This window comes from Mastomys coucha, unplaced genomic scaffold (genome assembly GCF_008632895.1).
Source record: "Mastomys coucha isolate ucsf_1 unplaced genomic scaffold, UCSF_Mcou_1 pScaffold3, whole genome shotgun sequence".
In the NCBI taxonomy this organism is placed as follows: domain Eukaryota; kingdom Metazoa; phylum Chordata; class Mammalia; order Rodentia; family Muridae; genus Mastomys; species Mastomys coucha.
The window spans coordinates 36185638-36207950 of record NW_022196909.1 but is presented as its reverse complement, the minus strand read 5'-3'; the positions used below and the strand labels follow the sequence as shown (position 1 = coordinate 36207950).

Below are 22313 nucleotides of genomic sequence, written 5' to 3'. Positions count from 1 at the left end.
CAGAAATCCACCTGCCTCTGCCTCCTGAGGGCTGAGATTATGACGTGTGCCATCATGCCCAGAGAATCCTCTTTTATTTTTGTTTTGTTTTTGTTTGTTTATTTGTTTGTTTGTTTTTGAGACAGGGTTTCCCTGTGTAGCCCTGGCTGTCCTGGAACTCACTCCGTAGACCAGGCTGGCCTCGAACTCAGAAATCCGCCTGCCTCTGCCTCCCAAGTGCTGGGATTAAAGGCATGTGCTACCACTGCTCGGCAAGAATCCCCTTTTAATGTATATCGACTCTACCAGATTTATTCCTTTAGGGAACCTTGATTCATACCCCTTCCCTTCCCTCTCCTTCCTCCTCTCTTTTCTTCTCTCCGTGGTGTACAGATAGGGGAAACCCCCCTGGGGCGTGCTTTGTTGAGCTATGTCTAGAAGGGTATGTAAGAGTTCGTAAATGACAAGAAGTCACAGAACCAAAGCATTCATCGATGACAGCAGGTGAGCGGGAGTTAATGATGAGCTGTGAAGGACATTTTGGGTAAGGCTGAGGCTTTGGGTGTTTACAGGTCTGGGGAAGAAGATGGTTCAATCAGCGGCTCTTCAAGAAGCCCGCAGGACCTCCTGAAGAGAGAAAACTTGATGTCAGCGTCTTGAGCCCTCAGTGACTTTGAAACAAAAGGTTCCTACCCACAGGGATCCTGGAGGGTGTGCTTTTTGGATGGATTAGTACCAACCTCCGAATCATCTTGCAGGGAGGAGAATTGTCTAGCAAGGAGTTACCGGCAAGTGATGCTTTCCCATGATGGTAGCAGGTAACCATGGCCTCACTTCCGATGTGACATCCAAAAGCCATCAGCATGGGAGCGCAACACCAAAAGCAACAGAAGCCCGAGACCAGACAGCACATCTCTGATTCTGTTAACAAAGACGCTATCTGGAAGGGCACAAAGGTAGTGTTCCAGTTGCAGAGCACAGGATGGTGCTCAGGTGTCCAACTCGTCTCTGAACAGCTCTTTGTAGGAAGTAGGACTTGGCTATTATTTCCCAGAAGCCTCTTTGATCAGGAGTGTTTCCTAACACTCCTGAGCTGCTGGGTTTGGGGGTGGCTTGGTTCTGAATAAGGAAAACAGAACATTGCCAAGTAAAGGCAAGGATGCAAAGCTGATGGGGACCAAGGGACAGGAAAGTGGACCAATGTGCAGACAGAGCAGGACTGCTTGAGAGGACCTCGGCAAAGCACAGTCCCTCAGAGCCTTCTGGGCTGCAACCTATCTCTAGTTTCTGCAAAGGGCGTGAAGCTGGTCTCCGTGGACCGGAGAAGAGAACTTCCCCAGATATGGCTGACCCAGCTGCAAGCAACACTGTGGAAGCCACGACAGTGAGTGTTTTGAGAAGCAATGTGGGAATCAAAACCATTTCAGATAAGGAGTGGATTGACTCCAGCCATCAGAAACTTAAGACTGACCAAAGCCGTCAGAAATCCGAGACTGACCAAAGCGAAAACGCATCCTGCAGGTGCCAAGCCAAGAATTCATAGTTGAAAAGACAAGCAAGATCTGACTGAGAACACAAGAACTGAGAAGGGACCGAAGGACGCCTCAGTGGGTAAACTGCTTGCTGCAAAGCCTGAGGACCTGAGTTCGGATGCCGGAGACCACGGAAGGGTTGGGTGTGTGGGAAGCTGCCTGCAATCCCATTTCTGGGAGGTGGAGACAAAAAGACATAAAGGGAAACCCTGTCTCAAAAAAAAAAAAAAAAAAAGTGGAGTGCAATTGATGAAGACTCCTCACGCCCCCAGGGGTGAGCGGAGATGAGACAGATGAGACAGAAATATCTGCAAAGGAAGTTAAGATCTGTGCCGCAGGGTCTGTGCGAGGAGAACGATCCGTGGTTCGCAGCAGCTCCTACGAACGACAGCTCACCTGCTGTCCCGGTTTTTGCAGAGTCCCGGACCTTGCTCTGCAGAGCGGCTGCAGGGAGCAGCAGCAGCAGCAGCCTGGTCGCAGCTGTCACCCACGGGTGACCGGACGACGTCCGCGCGGGCGGCAGAGGCCGAGCCTGGGACTACACTTCCCAGTGTGCCAGGCGGGCGGGGCGCGGCGGGGAGGGCGCAGGCTCCTTCCCAGCAAGCGAAGGCGGAAACAAAAGAGCCCGGCGCCGCCGCCCGCACACTCGCGCACCGCGCCCGGGCGCACACGGAGCAGCCCCGCGAGGCGGCAGCCCGGGACCCGCGGAGCCGCCGCAGCCCCCGCCGCCTGCCCCATGGCGCTGAAGCGGATCCAGAAAGTGAGTGGTTGCCAGGGCCGGCCTGGGTGTCCCCGAGAGGTCCCCAAGAACCCGGGGTGCACGGCGTGGGAGGGGCGCGGGCACTGGGGAGGCCGGGGTTCCCGATCGGCCCGCACAGGTGAGGCGTGCATCCGCAGGGTCCGGGTGCTTGGAACACGGGGCGACCTGATCCGGTCGTGCCCTTTCCTGGCTGTGCTTAGAACCCCCGGTGCGGGTGCCCGTGGGGTGGCCAGATTGTCCCCGGGGCGTGTGCCTCCCCGCTGGGCCGGGGCTTGCTCTGCAACGGGCGGCCTGCGTCCCCTATCACGCCGTGCGTCCTCCCTAGTGTCCCCGGAGTCCTCTTTCCTGTGTTCGCACCCCGGGCTCCCCGGGAGGACAGGGAAGGTGTGGTGGGCCTACGGCCTTTATTCTCTGAGCGTGGGGCTGGGTCTTTCTGGGCTCTGCAGTGGGCTGGTGCTCAGTGGGAGAAAAGGGCTGGGAACGCGAGATTGGGGTCGAGGAGCCAAGCAGAAAGCTCTTGCCCCTGCTATTTTGGTGGTTCTGCACGCAGCTGCCACTTCAGGTCACATAGCTGTACTGAGAACATAGTTGCTGATACACAGCAAGATGAGCTCCTGGCAGTGATTCATGGCAAGGCAAGCCAAGCAGGTTGTTGGTTTTGTTTTGTATTTTTTTTTTCTTTCTTTTACACCCTCGCGATAAACTTAGATGCAGAGTTGAAGGCACAACACTAAGGACCACAAATTAAATTGCTTGGATGCTTGGATGCATGAGTTGAGAATGAGGAAGACAATCGAAGGGTCAGTCCCAACACATAGGATCTGTCCCAACCCTCTCTTTGTATTCTTTACCGCACCCATTTCTCTTGTTAGCCTGTCCCCTGACTTAAGTGTCTTTTAACATTTTACAGCGGTAGTCCTTGCTGCTGGGAACATGGTGTTTGGGAGAGCGTTGGAAGCAAAAGCGCCAACAGTGGATAATGTGTTTGGTAATTGATTTCACAAGAAATGGATGGCTCCCCAAACGTTGTATCAACCTTTCCAGCTACACTTGACTACAAATGTTCTGAGTTGGAGTGGTAGGAAACGGGCCTCTTTCGGTACAGAGGACAGCAACTTTTACACGCAGCCAAATTTTGGGTTCTTTTTTTTTTTTTTTTTTTTTTTGGTACAAACATTAGCCGTGTAGATCGTCGCTGTTCTTTTGTGCCGCTGAAGGTCAACTCAGTATAAAATGTAAGATCAGCGTTTATTAAATAATGACGTTTTCTCGTTTGACGATAACGCGGCTGCACTTTATTTTTAACCATATAAATAAGCCTGATTTTGAAGCTGTAGTCGTCGTTACTGTGCCGACTTCTGAACGCCACCGATCTACTGTTGGTTCCCATTTTCAAAGTTTTTAAACTTTGCTTCCTTTCATGATGGTGAGGCATTTCCATGTGGCTTTGCTCTCTCTCTCTCTGTCTCTGACTCTCTCTGTCTCTCTCTCTCTCAGTCTCTCTCTCTGTCTCTCTCTGTCTCTCTCTCTCTGTCTCTCTCTCTCTCTGTTTCTCTCTGTCTCTCTCTGTCTCTCTCTCTGTCTCTGTCTCTCTCTCTCTCTGTCTCTGTCTCTCTCTCTCTCTCACACACACACACACACACACACACACACATACACACACACACACACACAAAAGCTCTTAGATGCCATAGGAGTTATCTATGGTATACATCCATTCAGAGAAATAAGATATAATTGTACACGTAGGCTGGATGCATCTTGTTGCTCATGCTAAGCCCGTATATTTGACTTATGTTAGTATAGCAAATGTCCACATCTTCTCCTTTTTTTTTAAAAGATTTATTTATTTATTATATGTACATTGTAGCTGTCTTCAGACACTTCCAAAGAGGGTGTCAGACCTCATTATGGGTGGTTGTGAGCCACCATGTGGTTGCTGGGATTTGAACTCAGGACCTTTGGGAGAGCGGTCGGTGTTCTTACCCGCTGAGCCATCTCACTAGCCCCACATCTTCTCCTTCTTCCCTGCCTCTCTTTATTTAGTTATTTATTGGGTTTTCGAGACAGGGTTTCTCTGTGTAGCCCTGGCTATCCTGAAACTCACTCTGTAGACCAGGCTGGCCTTGATCTCAGAAATCCGCCAGCCTCTGCCTCCCAAGTGCCACCACTGCCCGGCGCTTTCTCTCTCTCTCTCTCTCTCTCTCTCTGTTTTTAGTAGATATCATGTGTTAAACAGAGTTGTCTAGTATGGAGACGACTTTAAATACAGCTGATGGCAAATCTGTGACAAACTGGTATTTTGGAGAAGACATCGGAGGTCACGTGATTCTGTGTTCCTTTCATCGACTGCCACAAATCACATCAGTCGTACATGCCAGCCACCCCTTCGCCCCCCAACTGATTCTCCCGTTTTCTTCCTTCCTCACCTGTCATCTTGCTTAGAACCAAGTCCAGGTTGAACAGGCTGCACCGTGGGCTGCCACAGCACCTCTGACATCCCATGTTCAGACTCTCATTTGAGTCTTCTTCAAATGGGAGTTCAGTGCTCACCTTTGGCCTTAAAAAAAGGGGGGGGGGATTTATTTTTAGTGTGTGTATCTGTGAGTACATGCCACATGTGTGGGGGTGGCCACAGAGTCTAGAAGAAGGAAGAGAGGGCATCAAGATACCTGATGCCGGAGCCATTGGTGGTTGTGATGTGAGCTGTCTAATGTGGGTGCTGGCAATTGAACTTGGGTCCTCTGGAGGAGTCATGAGTGTTCTTCACTGCTGAGCCATCTCTCAAGCCCTTAGCCTTCTATTTTTGAGTATCTTTTAAAGCAAGCCGAAAATTTCAGGCCATTGGACAGTGCTATTTCTTCACCTCAAGTATCAGGCTGGCCTCAAAGCTCATAGAACCCCAGGTTTGCAGTGGTGTACCCGAGAGTACAGACCGAGAGGCAATCCCTAGGGCAGGGAGCAGAGTCACTTGCAGAGCCCAGGGCTGCCAGTGGAAAGATGCTGAGGTTGAGATGGGGTTTAACAAGGAAAGGTCAGAAGCCCTGATGTTCCCCCCTGTTCTCTTTATCCAAAGAGGGAACCTGAGGCTGGAGTTGGGATGAGTTTTGCCCAGGCTTAGTCTCTTGAGAAGTGATTTGGCACGGTTTTGAGAGTCATATTCACAGCTTCTCACTTCTCCACCTATGAAGAGAACAAAGACGATGTGGGATTCAAAACTGTGTCTTTCGACAAAGCGTGTGGACCTAGGCGTTTCAGATAGATCCGAGCTGGAGTAGACTAAAGGCTTTAATGCTCTCATTTAGACACCCTGTGCCAGTTCTGCACTTCAGCTCATAAATTTACACACCCATGGCCTATTTTTAGACATAGAGAAAGATGTTATTACAGCCGCCTAAATCACTGAAGGGATAAAGTTTGAGCAAAATCTGAGGGGAGAAGCCTGCGGCGGAGTTGACAAAAGAGAGCAGCTTTCAGTCAGGTGTCTATTGTTAGCTGTTTTCTAGGTGTTTCTTCGGTGAGCACTGTTTTTAAGTCCTCAAGTACACTTTGCTTTGAAAAAAAAAAATCACTTTTTTTTTTAAAAACGATAAATGTGACAGTACAATCCTGAACACTTTGAGGCTGGAGGGAGAAAGAACCCTGATGCAGCCCTCGTCAGCATCGTGGCTGCTCTCCCTTTGTGTTTACTTTCTAGAAGGAATTTTAGGAGATAATCACGCTACACGCTATGTGCTAAGCCTCAGCCTTTTTTCGTTTTTTCTTTTTACTTTTCTTCTCTTTTTGGTTCTGTCTTCTGAAGAGTGAGACAAAAGGCTTTTCTTTCACAAATATCGTTGACACTGATAATTATCCTTCCCTGGATAGTGTTCTGTCCCAAAATGAAACATTTGGGCCTGGGAGTGTGTGGGTCAGTGCTAAGACACACACCTAGTGCTTTCAAGGCTCTGGGTTCAACTGCCAGCGCCACAAGAATAACGAAGTTGCCTCTGGTTCCAAAAATCAAACATTTGGCTTTTTAATAATTAACCTACATTTCGTGCACGAAGGTCAATTAAAATGCGGTTTCTGTAACTGTCTTGAGCTGCTCTGATTTTTGATTCGTATGATTTGAGAAAACACCGTATCTTAAGCAGCCCAACCCTCTGTGCCTGTGTCATCAAGGGCAAGGATCCAGGTTTTGTTCCCGGTTCTGTGACTGACTTCAGTTTTCTTACCCATACATGTCCCAATGGATGACAACCACAGCCATGTACAGAGGTTGCTCTGCCTAACACCATGCCTAAAGCTTACCCTTTGTGAGTTGTTTGGTCCTTCACGAAGCTGTAGAGCTAGAAACAATCTTACTCCTATTCTGCAGATGATGAAACAAAGTCAGGAGATGTTAACTGGGCTCCACGGGTTCACACATCTGGCATATGAAAATGGCTAGGATTCCAAATGGGACAATCTGCCCAGAGATGGCCTAAAGCACTGACTTCCTCCTCCATGACTGGACCTTTATGCTGTTGGGTGTTTGTTTGTTTGTTTGTTTTTGTTTTTAACTGAAAGACATGGAGTCAAGAGGATAAGGGTTTAGCTCAATTGGTAAAGTGCTCACCCAGCATACACACATCTCCCACATGGTGGCTCACTCCTGTTATCCCAGCGCTCCACACAGGGTTGGGAAGGATCCGTTCAAGGTCATCCTCAGTTTCATATGGAGCTGGAGGCCATCCTGGACTATAAGAGACCCTATCGAAAAGACAAACACATAAAGATTTAAGTCAGATGAATTTATGGAGAGGAATGCTCCGAGAGATGATGTTCAACCCTATAATTAGAACTCTGCATGTTTAATTGCCACCACAGCTCAGCTATGAGTGATGCCCGGTCACCCTGCTCCTCAGAGATGACCCTTGTCACTAAACACTGGAGAATAACAGCGTCATTCATCTCCCCATGCCCCTGGAAACGTTGATTCCTCCAGAGGGATTTATGGAAAAACAACTGCTTGGAGTGTTGTAGATAGTCCGATGGCATCGTTTTATTGTGGAATTTTCATTTGCCATAATTGTGCATTGGTCTGAGTGTTTTAAGTGCCTGTTGTGGCTTTGAGTAGTAATACATGTTAGAAGATCAAATGAAAGGTGAAAGAAGGAAAGAGATAGCCCCAAAGAAAACACATGGAGCCCAGAATCTTTATTAATTGTAGATGCCTCAAGAGGAGAGAAAGCATTATTATTTCTCAAGGAAGAATCCATGGTAGGAATTTTCCTGTCCTTAAACCCCTGTAATTAAACTCAGTCTTTTGCCCCTGTCTGTACGTTATTTTTTTTTCTTTACAATAAAAAAGGTAGCTTAAATATTCTGAGACTCCTTGTCTGAGGAGCTAAATAGCATAGACTTAGATGAGACTATTGATGTCTGTTCACAGGAGCCAGACATATAAAGACCAAAGGATGGATATAGATTGCCTCCAGGAAACCAGGAGCCTCCCTGTTCCTTCCACTCCCAAAATACACAGAAAGCACCGGGCCTGGATTTTTATTCAGTGTTGCTAATCAAAAGTGACGCAGAGAAGCTAACGGTTGCTTAGCAATATGTCGGTCCCCACCCCACCCCACCCCACCCCCCCTTTAAATATCAGAAGAAATGATATTTTATTGAAAGGAGGTATTAAGTAACTTGACCCTTCTCTCATCCATCAAAGTCCTGGAGTGGCATCAGGTTGTACAATAGGCCTGGATTTGTAATTTGGGGGCCATCTACCAGAGAACATATGGATGGGGATGCCGTCTGTGTGACACTTGAGAGGGTGAGACCATGCACATTTAGTTTGCTTCTGGTTCAGCTTCACGCAGATAGCACATGCAATTGTCCTTGGGTGGGGAGGAAGCAGTGTACGGGGTTAGACGCTGTCTTGCCTCTTCCTGGGTATTGTTGCCAATCACTCTTTCTGATCTGTGTATGCTTATCTTAAGGGATACCCTATTGCTTAATGGGAAGGCCACATCCGCATGCACTCTTCCACTTGTTCATATACCGCTCCCCTGTGTGTAGGGCCACATCCGCATGCACTCTTCCACTTTAAACTTGTTCATATACAGCTCCCCTGTGTGTGTGTGTGTGTGTGTGTGTCTGTGTGTGTCTGTGTGTTAGTGTTTGCTTGCACGTGTGTGTGTGTGTGTGTGTGTGTGTGTGTCTGTTTGCTTGCACGTGTGTGTGCTAAGGTTGGCTTCTTTCCACTGGTCCATAGAATTTGGGAATATTTAGCTGGGTGATACTGTGTATATGTGAGTACCAAGTCATGATGTAAAGCCTCTTTTTTCCTTCCTTCCTTCCTTCCTTCCTTCCTTCCTTCTTTTCTTCCTTCCTTTCTTTCTTTCTTTTTTTCTTTTTTTCTTTTCGAGACAGGGTTTCTCTGTATAGCCTTGTGCCTTAGTCAGGGTTTCTATTCCTGCACAAACATCATGACCAAGAAGCAAGTTGGGGAGGAAAGGGTTTATTCAGCTTACACTTCCACACTGCTGTTGATCACTAGAGGAAGTCAGGACTGGAACTCAAGCAGGTCAGGAAGCAGGAGCTGATGCAGAAGCCCTGGAGGGATGTTTCTTATTGGTTTGCTTCCCCTGGCTTGCTCAGCCTGCTCTCTTATAGAACCCAAGACTTCCAGCCCAGGGATGGCACCACGCACAAGGGACCCTACCCCTTTGATCACTAATTGAGAAAATGCCCCACAGCTGGATCTCATGGAGGCACTTCCCCAACTGAAGCTCCTTTCTCTGTGATAACTCCAGCCTGTGTCAAGTTGACACCCAAAACCAGCCAGTACACCTTGGCTGTCCTGGAACTCATTCTGTAGACCAGGCTGGCCTCGAACTCAGAAGTCCGCCTGCCTCTGCCCCCCAAGTGCTGGGATTAAAGGTGTGTGCCACCACCGCCCGTCTGTAAAGCCTGTTTCTTAACGTTTACAGCTGAATGTTTTGAAGCATCACTAACTAATGTGTCCAAACTAGGCAACTCTCCCAGGAAGCTCTGCCCTTGGGTATATATACTGTCTCTCCCTTACCACCTGAGCCGAAATCTCTGTTAAAATATTTACTTAAATTCCAACTCTTACTTCATAAAACAGGGCCGCCACTTGTCACCCACACATAAGATAAAATGTTCTAGGCTTAGACACATTTCCAGTTGATACAAAGTGTCAACACTCAGACACTCATTGTTTTCTGCCTCAAGTGGCAACAAAGTGTACAGTCAGTGGTGTCACACCATAGTGTTCAAGAGTAACACCTTGATTGTTTTAGTTATTGTTACTTTGAGACAGATTCTGTATAGTCAGCTTCAAGCCCATGTTCTTTCTGCCTTAGCCTCTTGAGTGTTGGGATCCATGGATGTGCAATACCGTGCCCAGTTTAAGATGGATTTTTTTTTTCAAACACAAACAATTATTAAAGGCCTACTCTTTGACAATTATTTAGAAGGGAACTCTGGGGCTGGAGAGATGGGCTCAGTGGTTAAGAATACTGGTTGCTCTTCCAGAGGTCCTGAGTTTCAATTCCCAGCAACGAACATGGTGGCTCACAACCGTCTGTAGTGGGATCTGATGCCCTCTTCTGGTGTGTCTGAAAACAGCTACAGTACATTAAAAAAAATTTTTTTTTTTAAAAAAGAAGAAGAAGAAAAAGCAGAAGAGAACTCTGGGGGCTGGAGTTTGGTTCCCAACATCTACACCTTGTATGGAGGTTTACAATTCCTGCAACTCCAGCCTTAGGGATCTCATGCCCTCTCCTGATCTCTGCAGGAAGCCACACACATTGCATATACACAGGGAGATAAAAATAAAACTGAGACTTTAAAAAAGAATAGAGCTGTGAAAAGTAATATTTAATAACAAGTTCGCGCTTATTTTCAAAATAGGTTTTTCTCTCTCTCTTTTTTTTCTTCTTCCCCTGAAACATCATCTCTCTTGGTTAAAATGAACTAAATGGTAAGTTTTGATAAGGTAGCAATCAAAGGGCAGTACTGGGGCTGGAGAGATGGCTCACTGGTTAAGGCACTGGATGCTCTTCCGGAGGACACTGGTTTGGTTCCCATACCCACAATGCCTCACAACTGTCTACGACTCTAGGTCCAGGGAGCCTGACACCCTCTTCTAGCCTCCATGAGCTCCAGACATGTTGCCATTCAGTGAAGCAAAACACCCATGCATACCAAATAATAAAACTCATTTAAAAAATAAATCAACTGTTTAAAACAAGCAAATAAGACTAAGTGCGAAGAGGTGTTATAGAGTGTATTCCTTATGTCTAGAGTCTGCCATGCATTTTGTGAAGTGTGCAGTCATGTCCTGTCTTATTTTTCTTGGTTCTCAGAGTGTCTTTGAGCACAAATACTTCTCAAGGTTTACGAAGTAGTGTCATTTCAAACCTTTTGTGATCTCCAAAGTTCTTGAGAGGGGTGGGAGAAGAGGGAGAAAAAAATCCCTTTTCATTCGCTTACTCTTGTATGTGTTGTTTCTCTTGAGAACATAGCATCGCTTCAGCACAGGGGTGTCATGGAGAGCAGAACACACCAGTTGTCATGATCCTGGGGTGGGTGGATCCGGGTGAGGAGAGTTCTGAATTGGAAGGTCAGACTGTCTGAACCTTAGTTCTAGGTTTATCATTTGACCTTGGGCTGGAAAACCCCATCTAGACACCCAATGAGTGAATTCGAGCATCTCAGTGGTCCCTTCTGTGCATATGTGAACTGTGTTCATTATATATATATATGTGTGTGTTTGTGCGTGTGTATACATAATAGCAACCTTCAATTCTCTTCCCCACCATGGTGGGGGATCGAAGCCACATGCTAAGTAAAGGACTCTACCACTGAGCGATATCTAGAGCCTCCCTTTTATAATTTCGAGCAAACTTAAATGTCATTTGCATTTTGTTTTGTTTCAGCAAATATCTGAACTTGTCACAAAGGTTAAAAAAAATTGAGCTCTGCAGCCATGTGAGATAAATTCTGATGTCTTTGAGATATAAGAAGTTTTCAGTGTTGGCATCATAATGTGTAATAGACTGTTAGTGGGTCCTCTGATTAGAAATCAATTATTTGTGATGCAAATAAGTGTTTCTATGGTGGGCTGGTACTATAATGTGCTTTTCTAATTCTATTTAGTGTCTATCTCTTTGACAGGTGTCTTGGTCCTTTAAGGGTTGTTCTTTTCCAGGTAATTAGAGAGAGCTGCCCTACACAGCTGTCTCATCCATAGAGTTTTAGGGATCCCAAGTGATACATTTATAGAATACCTTCTGATACAAGGTATACTAAATGAGTGAGGAGATTCATGGGAAAGTAGATATAACTAGTAATAAGGGTAAGATGAAAACTGTAACTATAAGTAGATGGATATAGGGAAATAGCACAAGAAAGAAACAATGTATCTATGCTGGGAGGAGGAAACACACAAGGAGGGCAAATCCATTTGGAGGAAATCTGGAGCTCTTCCGTGGAAAAGATGGACTTAGATATAGATCTGGAAGAAGGTGAAAGATATAGGGACTCCTTACTTGCACAGAAAGCTGTAGGACTCAAGACACTATAGACTTGACTGATTTGGAGCAGATAACCATGCCTTTGGGATGCATTGATGGGGAAGGATGTGGGACCTTGGTGAGTGGAGGACCTGGAAGGATGCTGAGAATTGTCCACTCAGTGCAGAGCCTGCCTGGTGAAGCCATGAAACGCCTCCTAATCTGGGGCTGGCTGGACAGGATGCAATGTCATTCTCTGTGCGCAGTAGTATTCTGATGAATGTCCTGGACAAAGGCAGGCAGGGGATTCTGGGAATAGAGTACAGACCCATTGAGGGTGAGGGAAAGCTGCTGATTAAATGATGTTTAAGGTAATACCTGAAGATAAAAGGTGAAGTTGGTAAAAAATTAATTGGGAAGGGGAGGGGGGAGAGAGAGGCGGGGTGGGGGAAGCTGAGGGGGGGTGATTAAGAAAATTCCTAACAGAAAGCCATGTTGAACAATACAGTATAGGCAAAATAATATTTTAGAAAATTAAAAATCATCTTGGGTAGGGCTAAGACATCTGTCTGTCTTTCTGTCCTTCCTTCCTTCCATCCATCCAGCTTTCTTTCTTTCTCCCTTCCTTGCTTTCTTTCTTTCTCCCTTCCTTTCTTTCCTTCTCTTTCTCTCTTCCTTCCTTCCTTCCTTCCTTCCTTCCTTCCTTCCTTTCTTTCTTTCTCTTTTCCTTCCTTTCTCTCTCTTTCTTTTCCTTCCTTCCTCTCTCTCTCTCTCTCTCTCTCTCTCTCTCTCTCTCTCTCTCTCTCTCTCTCTCTCTCTCTCTCTCTCTCTCTCTTCCTTTCTCTCTTCTTTTCTTCCAAGACCGGGCCAGCTGTGTAGTGTCAGTTTGCCTTAAAGTTACTGTGCAGCCCAGTCAGCTTCAAACCCGTGATTCTTGCACTCCGAGTTCTGAGAACCACCTGACAGGCTTGGTGTCCTGTGGACATGTTGGCATCAGCAGTCTTTTAGGTGGGAAACTCCAAAGAGCTGTTCACATTCAAGTGTTTTTACCTGGGTCCACGGCACGGGGCATGGACGTGAGAAGGTGAGAACTCTAAAGGGCTCTCTGGAGATGCTCTGACCCAACCATCCCTTGCCCCTTGCTTGGCCCTTCAAGTTAAGTCTTCAAGATTGTCTGGCTTCTAGTCTCCAGGCTCCTTCCCTGCCATCCAGTTTGCACCTGGGTGCTTAAGTGAGATCTGTGTGACTCCTTATCCTGTTAAGTCTCTGCTCAGACTACAACAGATTCCTTTACCCTGTGGGCCTCCACTGGCTTGTATGCAGTTGCCTTCAAGAACCCGCTGGGGAGGATAAGAACCAGGGAGAATCAGAACACTTCGGTGTACTTATTAGTGAGAGGGTTTGGGATGCTGAGGTAGTCAGGAAGGAGCGGAGTCAGATGACCAAAGCTAGAGTTTAGGTCACTGGCATGAATAAATGCATTTTATCTTCAAAACGTCCTGAAGCAGATTAACATATAGCTTGGCGTTGTCTAAAGTATATTTTACATAGTTTGGATTTGTGTAAAGTATATTTGATGTAATTCCTCAGCTGGAACTATATATGCAATGGTATTTATATATGGAAGTAATGGAGGGCCTTCTATTTCAGAGGATTCTATAAGGCTAGGAGATGGGTCAGTGGGTAAAGCATTTGACCCCCAAATGTGCGGACCCCTGAGTTCGAATTCACGAAAGCCACATAAAGCCAGGTACAGTAGCATGTGTGTGAAATCCTAGAAGACTAGCACGCCTGTGCTTAGGTGGAGACCGGAGAACCTCTGGAAGCTTGCAAGTCAGCTAGCCTGGTGTGCACAGAGACTCTGTTTCAAACAAGGTGGCAGGTGAGGACCGTCATGAGGTTGTACTCGGACCTACACATGCCCTCCATGGTACACAGATGCCTGCACTCATACACATGATTGTGCATATGCACAGATGTACACACACACTCAGTGAAAAAAATAAAATAAAATAAGGGCTGTTTGGAATTAGACAGGGAATAGCAATTGGGGAACGCAGCCATTGTGGTTACTCTTAAGTCCAGAAAAGTGGATTCTGAGATGACACATTGAGTAGAAAATACTCCCAATCCTTACCTCCAAATTTTATTTATTTATTTATTTAAGATTTATTTATTTATATGTATATGAGCACACACTGTAGCTGCACAGATGGTTGTGAGCCTTCATGTGGTTGGTGGGAATTGAATTTAGGACTTGACCTCTGCTTGCTCCAGCCCAAAGATTTATTTATTAGTATAAATGAGTACATTGTTGCTGTCTTCAGACGCACCAGAGGAGGGAGTCAGATCTCATTACGGGTGGACGTGAGCCACCATGTGGTTGCTGGGATTTGAACTCAGGACCTTTGGAAGAGCAATCAGTGCTCTCACCCGCTGAGCCATCTTGCCAGCCCCAAATTTTATTTTAAATTGGACTCTGGTCCTGAGGGTCATTGCTTTCTTTATCTGTTTCCTGCCCCTGTGGATTTTGTCTGTATTATCTCTTTGGAAAGCCTCCTTGGGCTATAGAATGACCTAGTGGAGAAAATGCCTGCTATACCTAAGAGTGGGACCAGAGTGTCCATATGAGAATCTGAGTGTGCATATAATTTTCATGCTAGGGAAGCAGGTGGATTCACTGAGCTTACTGGCCAGCTTGTCTAAACTACTTTGCAGATTCTAGGCTTAGGAGAGACGCTGTCTTACACACACACACACACACACACACACACACACACACACACACACACACCCAAGCAGGGCCTCAGAGATGGCTTAGTGGATAAAGCACTTGCTACACAAGTCTGATGACCTGGGCTTGATTGATGGAGAGAAGCCAGATGTGGTAGCACTCATCCATACTCCTAACACTCCTATGGCAAGATGGGAGAGTGGGCAGAATCACCTACAGGTTCCCAGGATTGCCAACCTGGTATGCGCAGAAACAACAGTAGAGACTTGCCTCTGTGAGGAAGAGAATCAGCCCCAAGAGGTGGCCTCTTACACCCATGTGTGCATAGTGGCAGTACTCATATGTGTGCTCACATATGCACAGACACCGCATTCATAAATGTGCACACTTGGAAGGAGAGAACGGCTCCCAAGAGTTGGCCTCTTACATCATTGCGTGCATAACAGTATGATGCTCACACATGTACATACATCACACACATAGATGCGTCCACGCACACACACTAATGGTTAATGAAGACTTAAGAACAAGGTGAAAGATCTGAGGAGGTTAACCTAATGGCTTCCTTGTGGACCTGAGTCCCAAACACACACCTACAATCACAGACACCCCGCTAAAAGCAACCTATGACAGACACCCCTAATGTGAGAAGCAACCAGGACCCCCTTGTTGAAGTGAGCTTCTCTCCTATAATGTAACTAATCGAACGCCAGCATTTTGAAATCGTCCTAGGAAGAAACCATGTGGTATAAAATCAAGATATCCTTTAACTCAAATGCGTAGAGAAGACCTGTGTCAGGCGACACTTTGGACTGACAATCTCTCTGTTGAAAGGGCTCTAGTCTGCCAGGTGAGGATATCAGCACATAGACTATAAGCCCATGAAATGTTTATCTGCAGACAAACCAAATGTAGCTCCTATGTCCCTTTAGAAGAGGCAACACCAAATTAGAGGGGCAGGGAGATGCAATCCAGGAAGGATCATCGGCGCCTTTGGGGTTTTGAGGTAGAAGTGTTTCACCCTATTAATTGCTGGTGAAGCCAGGGGTTTGGAAATAGTGCTCTCCTGGACTTGGCCCTGGATAATTTAAAATTGAGGCCATAAATCCGTCCCTGTGCATAGCCGTGTGCTGCCAGCCAGCTGGATGCAGCCATCACCGTGTATGTTGTCTCACAGGCAGGTTCAGGCCTTCTGCCTTACAGCTAGACAACCACGACAGCATTTTTTTTTTCGGTGTGTGTGCTTTAGCATCAGTTCTGCACAAATATTTACCGCACAGCATCATATTAAACCTTAGGGTAAATAGGGCCCCTCTGGCTTGCCCATCCCCTCTGCTGGTGCTGACACGGACACAGGCTCCTTCTCTCCCGTCCCGGGCTTTCCTTCCCTGTATTTGTTTGCTCTCTTTGAATTAGGCGGGCCTGGTCTACTTTTAGACGTTAAGTCCCCAGAGGCAGGGGCTGGGTCCTGATCGGTTTGGTGGAGAACACTTAGCATATGGTGGGGGTGTGTTATAAACATGCCATCTGTGCCCATTTAAATTCAGTCGAGGCCTCCCAATGCTTCTCTTTGTATCTTGCTGGTTATAGAAGTCTGCCCTGGAGTAGACAGGCTAAGTTAGCTGCAGAAGGCTCTAGAAATCCCTTAAGTACATGTTTTTTTTTTTTTCAGCCTTGCAAGGTTTTTGTTTGTTTGTTTCTTGTTGTTTGGTTAGTTGGTTGGTTGGGGTTTTTCGTTTGGTTCGTTTTGGTTTTTATTGTTGTTGTCTTGGTCAAGCTATAAGGCCATTGGCCTGTAACCTATTAATAGCTTGCACTCTGACCTTTAGATACCCCCGACTGTACGTCTGACACATGAACTTAGAAAATTGCTTCTTTGGCAGAGACCCCCTTTCCTCTGCCACGGGGTGTTTTCATCCGTGTTGACGGTCTTTATTCAGTGCTTGATCTGTCTTCAGATATAGCTTCTTTTAAGTGTTGCCTCAGATGTGCAGAGACCTATCTCATCCATAGTCCATTCCACTTTTGGAGTTCTGAAATGAAACTGAATTGACTGTCTACAAGGCATTTCCACCCAGGGAGCTTGCCTCGATGTGGAATGGACATCATTATTTAACAGCCATACCTCACATGATGTGAACTCCATACATCCTTGTTTTTAATATCGTGTTATTCACTAAGGAAAGCCTCATTTTGAAAGTTACATTGTTGAGCTGCAGAGATGGTAGAGTGATGGTAGAGCACCCGCTGCTCGTGCAGTGTGCAAGTTGGGTTCCTAGGACTCATAATCATTTGGAGCCTTCCTCTTTCTCTCTCTCTCTCTCTCTCTCTCTCTCTCCCTCTCTCTCTCTCTCTCTCTCTCTCTCTCTCTCATACACACACACACACACACACACACACCATTAAAAATAATTTTTAAAATAACAGTGTAAACTTCTGGTGTACAAAGTACGTTGGCATGGCATACAGAATCGTGAAGGGTTTTTACAAAACAAAGACAGCTGTGAACCTAACACCCAGAAGTCCAGCACAAGAGTCCCAGAGATGCATCTCTCTCTCCCTGGCTCTACCTGCCCTCTGGTCGGCCGATGTTTTTGAACTGCCCTTAAAGAGAAACCTATGCCCTTAAAGAGACCCTTTGTCTGCTGTCTCCTGTATACCGATTAAGAACTTTCTCTGAACTGTTTCAAGGCGCTCAAGTGTCTTTGCCGACCCTGCCTCAGTACACAGCAAGTTCCGTGGTGGACGTTCGGGTTGTCCTGGGATTGGGGCTATCGTCAGTGAGGCCCCTAAGATGAATTTATATGTGTCAGGGGTGTATTCGACAGTAAGACCGCTTCGTGGTCCAGTAACTAGATCTGGGCTTACATGCTGCCTCTTACCAGTCTTCTGTGCCCACAGACTAAGGGTCCCAGTTGCTTCGAGTTTCCCAACATGGAGACTTTGTCTTCTTAGCCATTCCAGCAAGGATGCTGGAGTAGCATTTGATTCTAATTTGCATTACCCTTGGTGAACCTGGGCCCGTTTTGTATGTGTGTGCATGCGTGTGTTTGTATGCAGGTGTGCGCACATGGAGGTCACAGGCTGACAACCTGGTCACTCTACTTTTTCTGTCTGTCTGTCTATTTACTCTTCCTTTCTTCCTTTCTTTTTTCCTTCCTTCCTTTCTTCCTTTCTTCCTTCCTTCCTTCCTTCCTTTCTGGTACAGGTCTTTGATACCCAACATAGTGCTGGGCTGGCCTGGAACTCACAGTGTCGGCCATCTCAAACTCACAGAGATCCACCTGCCTCTGCCTCCCAGGTGCTGAGATTAAAAGCATGTACCACCACGCTGGTGCACTCCTCTCTTTTTGCAGAAGAGGTTTAGGTCTCTCACTGAATCTCTAGCTTGCTGATTTTTCAGCTAGGCCAGGCTGACCAGTGAGCCCCATGGGTCCTTTGTCTCTCTGCCCTGCCAGCACTGGAATTTGCAAGTGGGTTCCCAGGTTTGATGTGAGTGCTGGGTGTCCAGCACTTTATGAGGCTGAGCCTTCTCCATAGCCCTGCAGCGCAGTGTTAGCATTGTACATAAAGGCACTTTGCGTCGAGTAAGGTAGCCTACCTAGTTCCATAGTAAGCCCCTTTCCTATCCCAGAAAGATGCCCTGAACTTTGACAATCACACCCGTAAGGTCACCCTGTGACTAGTTTGCCTCTTAAGTAGGTTTCCTGGGTGGCTTAAGTGGGTTCACACTTCTAAGAATTCAGGACCTCCTCCCTATCCTTCCAGAACACATCTTGTGAAGGCGCCCCTTTTTCCTACAAATTTGGAAGTGCACTTTGAACTCAGTGCCTTGGGTAATTACCATCACCTTGGGTGACCTGAGAGGGTTTGACCACCATTTGGTCTTAAAGATGGATTCTGAGACAAAATGGCCAAATCCAAATTGTGTGTGTTAGGACAGAGTGTGTGTGGAAAGACCCTTTGAAGTTTTATTATTAGCCCAGGTGGTTAAACCAGACGGGGAGTACATTCTTGTAAGATCTCCATCCACACCACAGACCACAGTCCTTCTGGTCACTGCTGACCCGGGGAGCAGTGCCAGCAGTCAGAGTCCCTTCTATCTTGAGATGAAAGTAGCTCAACACGGACCGATCCCCTACCCCATTGGGAAGAGCTAGCTGAAGACGGGGCTTCAGAGTAGGTCAGCAGCATTCCAAATAAAGAGGAGGGAATGGGGTCTTGAGGTTTTCTAAACTAGAAATGAAACCCAGGACATTCTAACGGTTGTTCTCTCTGAGCTTGGAGACTTTTTACCATGTACTAGAAATCTTTGCCAGGTAATATCTCGTTGGTTGATAGCCACTTGGCATTCATTTTCAAAAGCCATGATGTTGACCGGGCGGTGGTGGCGCACGCCTTTAATCCCAGCGCTTGGGAGGCAGAGGCAGGCGGATTTCTGAGTTTGAGGCCAGCCTGGTCTACAGAGTGAGCTCCAGGACAGCCAGGGCTACACAGAGAAACCCTGTCTCGAAAAACCAAAAAAAAAAAAAAAAAAAAAAAAAAAAAAAAAAGCCATGATGTTTAGCAACGAATTTATGACAAAGGACACTCTGAGTTAAGGGACCTGTACGGTTCTTAAGTAACTGCTACAATTTTTACTTCAAGCAACCCACATACCTGTCAGGGGAGTAAGACGTTTTTGTTTGTTTGCCAAATCTATTCATCCTCTGTTTCTTCTGAAATTTGATGGGAACATGACTCGAATAATACTTAAAAAAAAAAATCTATGTGTGGAAAGCATCCTGCCAGGTGTTGTAGAGGAACACAGGACAAAAGGGGATAATGGTCTTGATTTCCAAATGAAAATAGAAATGTTCCAACACTCCAAATTGGACAAGGTACACACACTTGTAATCCCAGCACTGTGGAGGTGGAGGCAGGGGAGTGGCGAATTTGAAGCCAATGTGTTTTCCTAGTGAGACCCTCTCTTGGAATATAAGTGAAAATAAAAAGCAAACAAAGGTCAACAACTAACAAAGGTCAACGGATTTAATTTAACTCCAAAGCTTTTGCTTTTTTTTTTTTTTTCCCGAGACAGGGTTTCTCTGTGTAGCCCTGGCTGTCCTGGAACTCACTCTGTAGACCAGGCTGGCTTCGAACTCAGAAATCCGCCTGCCTCTGCCTCCCAAGTGCTGGGATTAAAAGCAAGTGGCACCACCACCCCGGCCGAAGCTTTTACTTCTAAAAATGGTCTTTGAGACTGTGGAGATGGCTCGGGGGTGAAGAGGACTTGCTGCTCTTGCAGAGGACCCAGGCTTGGTTTCCAGCAACCACATGGCAGCTTACAACGTTCAGTGATTCCATTTCCAGCAGCTCTCATGTTGTCTTCTGTGGATACCTGCAGTCACTGGCCCGTGTGTTCCCCCATACACACACACACACACACACACACACACACACACACACACACACACACAAATATAAAATAAACCTTTAAAAATAATGGCCTTTGAGGGTTTAGCTTAGTGGTTGCCCAGGTTACACAAGACCTGGGTTCAACACCCGCAACATTCATTAATTAATTTGAAATACTTTTAATAGTCCAGAGAGATTTCAACACAATACAGGCAGTTTTGATACACATTCTTCCCCTGATGCCCACAACTTACGTAAACCATAGTGCGGTTACTGTCATGAGGGACGTAGCTTAGGAAAGACACTCAACGTCAGGCTCTCCCACTTGGTCCTTTCCTTGTTCTAGGACTGAACTGTCTGGGATCTCATACTGGATTTGCTTGGCCACGTCTTTTGTGTGTCTATCCTATAGTCCACAACAGTCACTCAGTTTTTCCTGGTCATATCTGAAGACGTTAATAAAAAGATAAAACACTTGTAATATATATATATATATATATATAGAGAGAGATTTTTAGAAAGGAAAAGAAAAGCAGTTCCATTCCATCTCTTTCAAATTGTACAAGGAGCTGACTGAGGCAGGAGGATTTAAGTTCACGGCCAGCTGGGACTATATGAGTTCCGGGCCAGCATGGGCCATGTAAGGACACCCTCTCTCAAATAGAAGGGACAGGAGAAGCGTAGTAGAATACACTAAGGGTATTTAGAGTTGAGGGTTTAGAGTTCCATGTGTGTGTTTTCAGTCTCTTGCTTTATGTGTGTGTGTGTAGTGTACACATCTGGAGGCCCTGATAGCAGGGACTGTAGTAAATACTATAACAGCAGAGACTGTAATAAACAGTGTACTTTCCTTGAATGCTGTGTAACCTTTGCTCAACAGACTCAGCTCATGGGACCTGGGTGGTTCTTTTCTGTGGCTGTCAGAATTGCACAGTGTGTGGTTTGTAAGCCATCCCCTTATGGGTGGATCAATGGTTGTCGTCAGTATTTTGTACTTAGGCAAGATGCTATGCCGCATATCCTTTGTGTGTATGTGTGCACATTACCTACACAGTGATTTGTATGAGGTAAGTTACTGGGCAGAGGACCAAATGCATTTTCCAGTGTCATAGTCGTTACCAAATTGCCCTCCCCAAAGTTATCTTTCAACATCCACCCATCCCACGCTCCGCCCCTCCCAAGCCCCGCCCCTCCCATGCCGAGCCTCACGTCCCAGTTGAGCTGTGAATGGGAGTATTCTCCTCTCTTGACAATGGTTTGGTTCAGGTCGTGGCCTGGCGGGCGTTCCACCCATTGCGTGTTTTGTTGTCCTCACAAGACACTGCTTTGCTTTCATGCACACGTGTAGATGCCATCATGAGTTTGTGAAAAAGACTGGTCTCGAGTACTCCGAGTACTCCGAGCTCGTTTGCCTGAACATGGCTAGGAAGAGGTCTGCCGAAAGCCCTAGGGTTCCATCAGACACCAGACGACTATCTATGGTGTGTCTGAGATCCGAGGTAGAATTTACAGTGCAGTCAGCTCACATGGAGACCCTGGGCTCTTGAGCAAAGTGTATGATTCAGTGGCAACTCTTAGAGAAGGGAAGATTAGAACAAGTGGAGGGACAGCTTAACCCTAGCGTGTGATCATTGTTGTTTTAAAGCTTATTTAACTCACTATCATTGTTCTGTGTGTGACGGGGGTGGGGGTCAGAGGACAGCTTGCAAGAATCAGTTCTCTCTTTCCGCCACGGAGTTCTCAGGGATCGAATTTAGATCCTTAGGCTTGGCTTCAGTTCAAGAGCCCTCCCTTTCTGAGCCGTCTTGCTGGCCATCTTGTTACTGTCCCTAAGTTATTCGTATTTTTTTAATACTCCAAACATAAATTTTCCATCACACTCTTAGGTTACCTGTTGACAATTCCTTTTAGAGCAGAAGTGAAGTTTTGTATGTCAAATTTAGGTATTTTTCTACTGACCAACTAAAATAGTTATGAAAGTAAAAATACCAAGTACATATGAATGGTACAATAAACTTAACATTGACCATTCAGTGACTAGTACTGCAGGCTAGTATTAGTCTATTCAAGGAGATTAATAAGAAACAATTAAGTGTAAAACAACTTCCTGTGTGTATAGAAGTTGGTATTTTACTTTCATATTAAAGTAAACTGTGCCCCAGTTGGTAAATGCAAGTGAAATGAATTTGATATCATTTTCTGTTGAAAAGTTTAGGTGAAAATCCACCATCAGTACACAAATATGACACAGGAATATCATTGCTGCATTTAAGAGCTGCATAAAGGAAAAGAGAGAGGTTTAAGGACTAAGGCAAGATGCTCGGATTATTATAATGGAAGTTTCAGAGTCATTTAGGTGATTAAACGTGAGTTATCTCACTGAATTTTTTTTTTTTTTTTTTTTT

At 46.0% G+C, this 22313-nt stretch overlaps 1 protein-coding gene across 2 annotated transcripts in view; it reads left to right on the top strand.

The window, feature by feature from the left end:
- Positions 1–2022: 2022 nt before the first annotated feature.
- The window catches only part of Ube2d1 (ubiquitin conjugating enzyme E2 D1), a 33651-nt gene continuing 13360 nt past the window's right edge, over positions 2023–22313 (top strand). Inside the window, exon 1 of one of the 2 annotated variants that reach the window (XM_031347236.1) lies at positions 2023–2271. In XM_031347236.1, the coding sequence (XP_031203096.1) occupies positions 2248–2271 (24 nt within the window). In that variant the 5' untranslated portion in view covers positions 2023–2247. The remainder of the gene's footprint in view (positions 2272–22313) is intronic. The other variant, XM_031347234.1, reaches the window with a different exon arrangement.